General features: G+C 46.4%; 1 protein-coding gene across 5 annotated transcripts in view; it reads left to right on the top strand.

Moving 5' to 3' along the window:
• The window catches only part of LOC306760841 (eukaryotic translation initiation factor 4 gamma 1-like), a 61366-nt gene extending 53804 nt beyond the window's left edge, over positions 1 to 7562 (top strand). For all 5 annotated transcript variants that reach the window (XM_079246844.1, XM_079246845.1, XM_079246846.1 and 2 more), the window contains 11 exons: positions 57 to 171; positions 245 to 486; positions 2047 to 2174; positions 2271 to 2443; positions 2545 to 2670; positions 2747 to 2828; positions 2922 to 3020; positions 3974 to 4108; positions 4191 to 4272; positions 6182 to 6322; positions 6413 to 7562. In XM_079246844.1, the coding sequence (XP_079102970.1) occupies positions 57 to 171; positions 245 to 486; positions 2047 to 2174; positions 2271 to 2443; positions 2545 to 2670; positions 2747 to 2828; positions 2922 to 3020; positions 3974 to 4108; positions 4191 to 4272; positions 6182 to 6322; positions 6413 to 6594 (1505 nt within the window). In that variant the 3' untranslated portion in view covers positions 6595 to 7562. The remainder of the gene's footprint in view (positions 1 to 56; positions 172 to 244; positions 487 to 2046; positions 2175 to 2270; positions 2444 to 2544; positions 2671 to 2746; positions 2829 to 2921; positions 3021 to 3973; positions 4109 to 4190; positions 4273 to 6181; positions 6323 to 6412) is intronic.
• Positions 7563 to 8966: the final 1404 nt, after the last annotated feature.

Below are 8966 nucleotides of genomic sequence, written 5' to 3' on the forward strand. Positions count from 1 at the left end.
AGTGGAACGACTCGCTGGGCTCCTGAAACCTGAACACGAGTTGGTTTGATCCTCAGGCGCTGAATCAGGAAGCCGTCCGGCCACCAGCACCCTGAACAGGTTCTCCGCCTTGCAGCAGCCTCCGTCCTCGTCGGGCGCCTCGCTGGACTCGGACAGGAGAGTTCCTCAGAGGTGAGCGCACGGCTCGCACGCTTCACATCCCACCAGCGAGCAGAGTCTGCAGCTGTTGTCTTCTCCACCACAGAAACAGCTCCAGTCGAGAGCGAAGCGACCGCTTTGAGCGGTCCGACCGCGGCGGCGGCGACCGCTTCGAGCGGAGGGATGACCGAAACCGACTGCAGGTCACCAAACGCAGCTTCAGCCGGGAGAAGGAGCAGAGCCGGGAGAGAGAGCAGCGCGGGTCAGCTGATCCCGTTCGCAGAGGGGCGAGCATGACGGACGAGCGAGACCGAGGCAGCAGAGAGCGAGCTGGCTCCAAAGAAAATGGTAAACAGGAAAAAAGATTCTTTTCTGGCTTTCATCCGCTGATTTGTGAGCTGATGTGCTCGTACTCGTAGCTGCAGTGGTGTGTTTCTATATTTCTGGCTCAGTCCGGCTGCTTCTCTCTCGCTTTAAAAGTTAGTGGATGAATAAATATGACGTGTTGCTTTGAAAGGTTTCTTAAAGGATCAAAGGACGTTTAAAGTTTCGCCATGTGACCTTTTGGCTTCTTTTATTGCAAAGTGACATTTATCATGTAGATTCCTGGACGCAGCAGCGTTTCTAGGCTGAGAAACGGGTCGTTGTTTACCGTGACACTGCTGCTCTTCACAGCACCATTATACACGCTACACACACGATTATGACTGATTTTATGGTATGAAGAGAAAGAGAAAGCGACGGGGAAAGAGACAAGACGTTGGCTGCAGAGCGCTCAGAGAAGAGACAGGATGCAAGGTGGATGGTGAATTAGCTGTCGTTAGGAGACGCATCCAAAGCTCAGAAATGCGGCTTTAAACTAAAATGTGAAAACGGCAGCTTCACCCAGAGTTGACTGTATTCATTGATCACATGATGATTGGTTAAAAGTTGGGCTGTTAAATTAGTTTTTAATCTTATTAATCAGAGACTTGCTGTGTATTTATTACAGTTAGTCACGGTTAACAGTCGAGGTGCAAAAATCGGATAGAAAAATCAAATATCAGGATTTTTTGTCTCACAATTTTTAGATAAATTTTTTTTGTTAAAAAAATGTGTTTTTCAAATAAATAAAAATAATCCATAGTAAATTTTTTGTCATTTTTATTGTTTTTATTGATCTTTTTACTTGTCGTCTTTGGCATTATAGCAGCAGAATGATGGTCTGGCTGCTGTGTTGTTTTTTCTAATTTAAATCAAGAAAAAGGACGAGTAAAAAAAAAAAAAATTTAGTACATTTTTTTTTTTTGTTTGTTTTAGTCGACAAAAATCAGAATCATGAGAATCGCAATTTAAATCAAATCGGCAACAAAAAAATTGGAATCAAATCTAATCGAGATGAAAACGCATCATCACAGCCCTAGTTAACAGTGTAAACACCAAGCTAGCAGTGTGCTGAAAGTTAGTTCTTTTTAACCTGAAATTGTAGCTTCAACAGATCCTCGACGTTGAGACGGCGGCGCTTCGGTTCAGCTGCCTCCCTCTCTGCTCTGTCTGCAAACTGGCGGCGGTTTCACACTTTCACATCCCACTCTGGTCGCCATCAGACATGACGTACACCAAACAACGGGTGTGCAGCCGTTTGGTGCTTTATCACCACCACCTGGTAGGAAGGAGCTGGACACCAGACTGAGTGGTTGGCATTAGCTTGAGCTACGACTGGTTGTAACTCATGTTTAAACAGGAAACTTTCTCCACAAAGCTCAAGGAGCTCCTTCTGAGGATTGTTCTGGTCTCTGATTGGGCAGATGGATGTTCAGAGCAGTTTATCTCTGGACCTGCGGAGGATTTCTTCACGCTTCTCAGAGTTTAACTAAACGCCGCGGAGTTGTAATGATTACATAGATCGGTGTGTTCTGTGTTACACAGTGAAGCGGGAGACAGCGGCCAACCCCCCACCTCCCCAGACCCCCACCAAACCTGCCTTGACAGAGGAGGAGATGGAAAAGAAGTCCACGGCTATCATAGAGGAATACCTCCACATCAACGACATGAAGGTTCGCGCTGATCTCTCTGCTGAAACGGAGCGAGGAATGACTTCTTACGCCCCCCCCCCCCCCCCCATATGATGTCCTGTTTCTCTGCTCCTACAGGAGGCTCTGCAGTGTGTGGAGGAGCTGGACAGCACTCAGCTGCTGTTTGTGTTTGTACGGAGCGGGCTGGAGTCCACGCTGGAGCGCAGCACCATCGCCAGGGAGCACATGGGCCTGCTGCTGCACCAGCTCATCAAGACCGGCACCCTCCCCGCACAGCAGTACTACAAAGGGTCAGCTGACCCCCGAAGCAGTAGTCGGGACCAAACAATCCAGGAATAGTTGACTTGGAGGCGGTCCAGCTCTTAGTGTTGCTGTTGCTGTGTGTTTTCAGGCTTCAGGAGATCCTGGAGGTTGCAGAAGACATGGCGATAGACATCCCCCACATCTTCCTCTACCTGGCAGAGCTGATCACCCCCATGCTGCACGAGGGAGGGATCCCCATGGGAGAGCTGTTCAGGTTGCTTTCAGCTACCAGATCGGTGTTGAATGATTTATACTGATGTGTGATTCACGCTGATCCGTTTGGTCTGCAGGGAGATCTCAAAGCCTCTGATCCCTCTGGGGAAAGCTGGAGTCCTGCTGGTCCACATCCTCACTCTACTCTGCAAAGGCATGGTGAGAGCTGGCCATCCGTCCGGGCTTTTAAACGGACCAGAGCGTCAGGGACTCGGTCCGTTTCTGTACCAACCTGTGTTTCTGTCCCATCAGAGCCATAAAAAGGCGGGAACCATGTGGAGGGAGGCGGGGCTCCGGTGGACGGACTTCCTGCCCGAAGACGTCGACGTTAATAAGTTTGTGACAGAACAGGTGAGCGGTCGCGGAACGATTCATGTTGCTTCAGGTCTGCAGGAGGTTTGAGGGCAGAATGAAACCCAGAAAAATGACAAGTAAAAAAAAAAAAGTTTTGTGCTTTTTTCTTTTGTCGTTTTTAATCTACAAAAATCAGCAACATCGAGGAATCAAAAGAATCGCAATTTTAGAAACAAACTGTCATCGAAATGGGACGAAAGCATATCGCCACAACCCTACTTGTTGAGTAGGTGTTTAAAATGTGAGACTTTTGCTCCTGTGAACCTGACATGGAGAGTTAACCCTTACTTGTATGTTAGATTTAGACCTCTTGGCTTCTGCTAAATGTGGAGACACAAGTTAGAACGCTTATATCAGTACCGTAGTTGTGTATATGTCTTCCTCTCTTGGTCTCTGACCCGCTTTCCTGTCCTGCAACCGTCTAATAAAGACGCCAGAGTCTTAAATAAACTTCCTCTCTGTTGACCATGGTAGTGGATGTAACCTGTTTAGTACAACTTCCAGTCAAAGTTGTTAACTAACATGTTTCTACAGCAAAACAACAGCAGAGAGTCTGAATTCTTATACAGTCTAGTCCAGTTCAGGGTCGCGGGGAAGCTTGAGCCCATCCCAGCATTTAGCAGGCCAGAGGCAGGACACGCACTCATCGCCGGACCAAAGACGGTCTGAAATACAGAACAGATCAGGATAAATCAGCATGCTGAGTCTGTAACCTGCAGATCTACAGTAAATGCTGAAAGAATCAGATTATCTACAGGCTGTGTGGCTTCTCCTTTAGTTAGAGCAACAAGGTGCAGCTGGAACAGAACGGTGAAATACTCTCCCAGTTAACTTTCGACTCTCGCATAGAAAATATATTCCTGAAGAAATTGCAGCTTTTGCCACAAATCTTCCACTTCAAGCCAAAACGATGTGAAATGGTCCGGCGTGACGAGCTCCTCTGTCTGCAGAATGTGGAGTTCACTCTGGGAGACGAGTCGGAGAAGAGCCGGAAGAAGGAGCTGAGCGCTGCAGAGCTGAGCAAACAGCTGGACAGACTGATCCAGGACCAGGCCGACAACCAGAGGATCTTTGACTGGGTGGAGGTCGGTGTCATCTTCACCATCCTTTACTGATGGCTTTAAAATCAAACACAAGGCTTTGATGCAAGGCGTCTTGTTGTTGCAGGCCAACCTGGACGAGCAGCAGATGTCCTCCAACATGTTCGTCAGAGTGCTGATGACCTGCATCTGTCAGTCAGCCGTCATCTGTGAGTAAATCTGGACACAGCCTCCAGCGGGCGTTGAGGTCATCGTAGTGTCACACAGTGTGACGTCAGGTCTGCCATGTTCATGTCAACGTGTGGCATCTGCTGAAATGCAAGAGCTCCTCTCAAAGCTCATCAAACAAAAAAGAATTTTAAGCGCAGGTGAATAAATTGTCTGAAAGACGTCCGTCCCACGGCACAAAACTGTGAGCTTCATCATTCTCCGTTTGTAAAACATCCCAAATTCTGTCTCGTCTTTGCTGTAAAAAACTTGTATTTATCAGAATAAAACCACATTTTCCTTTGAAGGCACAGTTTTCTGCCTTGTTACATGGATTTGATTGGACACGGCAGGGGTCAGTCATTCAGATATTTCCCTCCTCGTGGTTAAAGATCGGCATGATGGACGGGCGTAAACGTGGTAATTCTGCTGCATTGCATGAATAAAGATGAGAAGGGATGACGTTCCATGTTTAGACATGCTAGCGTCATGCACAGCTGCACCTGGTTGCATTTTTTCCTCCACTTTTTTTTAATCTAAATCAGGATAAAAAGGAAACACTTCACTCTCACTTCTCTCTGTCTTTATTCTGCATTAAAGCATTGCAGATTGAACAGAGTTGTGTTTAACTTTGATTCCACTAAAACCTCAGTAGCTTTGCTGTTTCTTTTCAGCTCCGTGAATCTTTGCACACGTGACGTCCGCGTAGGGAGACCAGATCTTCTCTCACCAAATGTGGGACGAAGTGAGATTCCACTCTGCCATGACAAAGTTTTTAAAAAAGAAACTTTCTATTCTGCTCTTTGTTACTAAATTTACAAACCAAACATAACAAATGTGTGATTATAAAGCCTCCCTCTGAGTAGCGCATTTTTTGTGCCGTTCCACGTCATATTTCCTGCCATGTGACACAGAAAAAACCGTCTCGCAGTCTCATCGAACTGGTTTAACCCAGGAACAAATGCTTTCCCAGTCTCTGCTGTAACAAAACTTTCTTTTCTTCTTTGCTGCGGTCGTCTCCCTGTCCTCCATGATCAATCTGCGTATTTGTTTATTTTCGTTAGTGGGTGTGTCCTAGATGTGGATTAAGTCCCGCCTCCTAGTTTGATTGACATGAGTGCAACCCTTTTTTTTTTTTCCCTTCTTGATGCTGTGTTCTGCTGAGCAAACTAACTTTGCCAAGAGAAGCTTTATGGATATAATGATCCCCTTGACTTTCTGAATTTTTGTTTTATTTCCATATTTATTTTGCGTTATTGTTTGAATTGTAGAGTTTGTACTGCTGGACCGGAGAGGACAGAAAGACAAAGAAGAGAAAACACCTCATAGGAAAAGTGAAAGAGATGAAGGGAGAGGAAAGACCAAAAAAAAGGAACCCTAAAAAAAAAAAAATTAAAAACCCAAAAACAAACAAACAAAAAAAACAACCTACAGATGAGTGTAACTCAAATCAGCAGGCAGTGTGACAGCTGTCACGTCCTTTGCCACACACAGTTAGTAAAAGCCAGTTTTGTTTTGTTTTTTTTCCTTCATAAAAGTGAAGCCTGGTCGTAACGATGCAGGACAGTGCCTCGTTTTGTGGGACGTGTGAAAAGTAACAGAAATGCGGGACGATCCGGCACAAAGCGTGACATCTGGCCACCCTACGTCCACGTGTTGATTCGTGGTTTTCTTTAGCTTGTCAAGTGCAGCTCAGTTTCCAGAGGCATTAAATAATGTTAAAATGTAATCTAGGTGCAGAAAAACCAGTTTCCTGCGTTCTAGCAGGGTCTGCGCTGATGTTTCCACCTCTGAGGAAATCTCACGAGCTTTGCAGAGAAGAAAATGTTATTTCTGTTTGTTCCTTTTGGAGCAGAAACCCCGAGCAGAGCCTTGTAGCTGTAGAAGTTAAATGAATTTTCCCCCCTGCAGGTGAAAATCCTTACAAGTTGGACGGGGAGCAGATCAAGCAGAGAGCCAAGCTGCTGCAGAGATACCTGAAGGACGAGCAGAAGGAGCTGCAGGCGCTCTACTCCCTCCAGGCTCTCATGGTGCAGATGGAGCAGCCTGCCAGTAAGCCGCCGCACGCTAACCCAACGTTTCGCTTCACGCTCGGACTTTTTAGACGTGACACGCTGATCGTTGATCTTCCTCCCCCCTCAGATTTGCTGCGGATGTTCTTCGACACTCTTTACGACGAGGACGTGATCAAAGAGGAGGTGTTCTACAAGTGGGAGTCCAGCAAAGACCCCGCCGAGCAACAGGGTAAAGGCGTGGCCCTCAAGTCCGTCACTGCCTTCTTCACGTGGCTCCGCGAGGCCGAGGACGAGTCGGACAACAGCTAGGAGGAGGCGACAGGGAGAGCGGGGCCGTGGAGGATTCAGAGGAGTCTGAATCAGCAAAATCCTTCTGCTTAAACAGAAAAAATGAGAAAAAAAGATTTCTTCAACTGGGAGAGATGGTATTCTGGATCGAACGTTCGATCGTTGTTTAGTTTCTTTAATCTTTTCCCTGCGACAGAATGTCTGAAGTGAAAGCATCATCAGAGAGCCTGCGAGGAAGCTGAGTGGCGCGTCCCGCTGCATTGTTTCAGCCTGTTTTCACATGGCGTTCCTCGCCACGGCAACACTATTCAAGAGTTTGTTTTTTGTTTGTTTTACTTCAAGATGGATTTAAAATGAAAAAGTTGTTCACATCTATATTTTTGAGGAAGTCGTGTTTTAGATCGCGGACAGACGGACGGTGTCGCACCGCACGGCGTGCTGACGTAGACCATAGTTTCTGTTTCTCAGCATCGGATGAGTGGAGTGTTTTTTCTAGTAGAAACATACAAAAAGGAGCGGCGGGAAGTGGCGAGGAGACGGCCGATGAAACACCGTTTCACATGTCTATCTGCTCTTGAAGAGGAAAATGGAATAAAAAACAGAACTGAGTGGGGGGGGGTCTCCTCCACAGCCTCATGTTGGATTTTAAGAAGAGAAAACTTGAAGAAAATCTACAAAAATCCACTTTATTATTTCAAAAGACTTAAAAAAAAAAAAAAAAAAAAAAAAAAAAAAAAAAAAGAAAGTTTAACAGCAGATTTTAAGGCCTTTTTCTTCCATGAGTGGAAATGCATTTCAGGAGAGTTCTGTAAATATACGACAGTTTTTTTCCAGAGAGAAGTTGCTAATTTACCCTGAGTTTTCCCCTGTATTTATATTTTTCTCTCCACAGCTAGCAGAAGGTGCTTGTAATTACCCAACCCACTGATTACATTTAATTGAAAATGTGTAAATACTTTTTTGCTTTACTTTATTAAAAAGATATTTAATTAAATAAAACATGCGGCTGTTTTCCTGAAGCGATGACGAAGCTGATGGTTTTCATCCTGCAGGACAGGTTTACTATGAGGAAAGTTTCTTCTCGTGATGTCAGTGATGTTTAAGATTCGGATGTTTTTTCCTCTGCTATCTGAGACGCGGGTTCTGCAGGCTGAAGCTTAGTCCTGGATCCAAAGGCTGGAAAACCGCGCTCTGCGGTCATGTAACGAGGAAGAGGATTCTCTGTTGTGTCATCCTCGTGTTTGCAGCAGCACTGGAGTTTTTGGGGAACTCCAGAAAGTAAATCCTCAGCACGTGGCTTTGATCTGCTGGCTGGTTGCCAGATGCAGAGAAGAAGAGCGACGCCACCCACAGGGTCTGACTGGAAACCGCTTCAGGTTCTCAGCTCAGATCTGAGCTGAAGAGCAGAACGTGAAAACAGAGTGCAGTTAACGCACATCACTCGCTGCACGGTGGTCTCAGGTGCTCAGCTTTCCTCACACGCGTCTGGATGGTCCAACGCTTGTATGAAAACATGGCAGCACGGCGTATTTGCCACTCCAGTGATGTCAAACGCATTGTAGTTCAGGAGCCATGCACAGCAGCTTTACTGTTTGAGCCTCGGCTGCAGGGACCGTCCAACGATGGCCTTTCCTTGTGGAGGTGGCGTGTTCTTCCCGTGTATGCGTGGCTTCTCTCTCCAGCTTCTTCCCACTGTCTAAAGACATGCATGTTCCTGAATTCTCCCTGGTGAGCGTGAAAGGTTGGTCCTCTCTGTGTTCATCAGCGACCAGGTCGCGCCCTCCTCTTGCCTCTTACTGGGAAATTTCTTGGATGAGCTCGAGCTTCCCTGCAAATGGAACAAGCAGGCATGTGTAAATTACAATGAACGAATCATAAAAACCCATTTTTCCTTTTAAGTGCAAAGATGCACATTATCTAGATGTTTAATGTGCTATCTGTTTATAAAACATTATGAACCTAAAGTTTATTATTATTTGTATGTCTGACGCTCTGGTCTGACTCAAACTGCCCTGCATCCCGCCGCTCGCTGTCTGTACATAACGCCGGCTCCAGTGGTCAGAAGAGAGCCAGGCCGTCCCCCAGCAGCAGCCAGAAATGGAAAATAATTTTGTGTGGGACAGTTTCTTTGGTGCAGCGGACTGAGCGTGCTCAGCAAACTTAGTGTTTCTTTTGGCCCCAGAGTCTTTAATCAAAGTCAGATGTGCAGCAGAACTCTGTAACTGGACCCACGGCCCGGCCCGTTACGCTAAACTCCTAGTTTCATCTTATCTCAGTTGTTCTAAGTCCTGCTGACACGCTGCACCTCGGATCGGATTACAGCCCCTCATCCACACCCAGCTTTCACTTAGCTGCACCATCAGCTGGACTCGATATTTCCACACTGTTGCATC

This window comes from Telmatherina bonti, assembly GCF_933228915.1.
Source record: "Telmatherina bonti genome assembly, chromosome: 9".
Lineage (NCBI taxonomy): Eukaryota > Metazoa > Chordata > Actinopteri > Atheriniformes > Telmatherinidae > Telmatherina > Telmatherina bonti.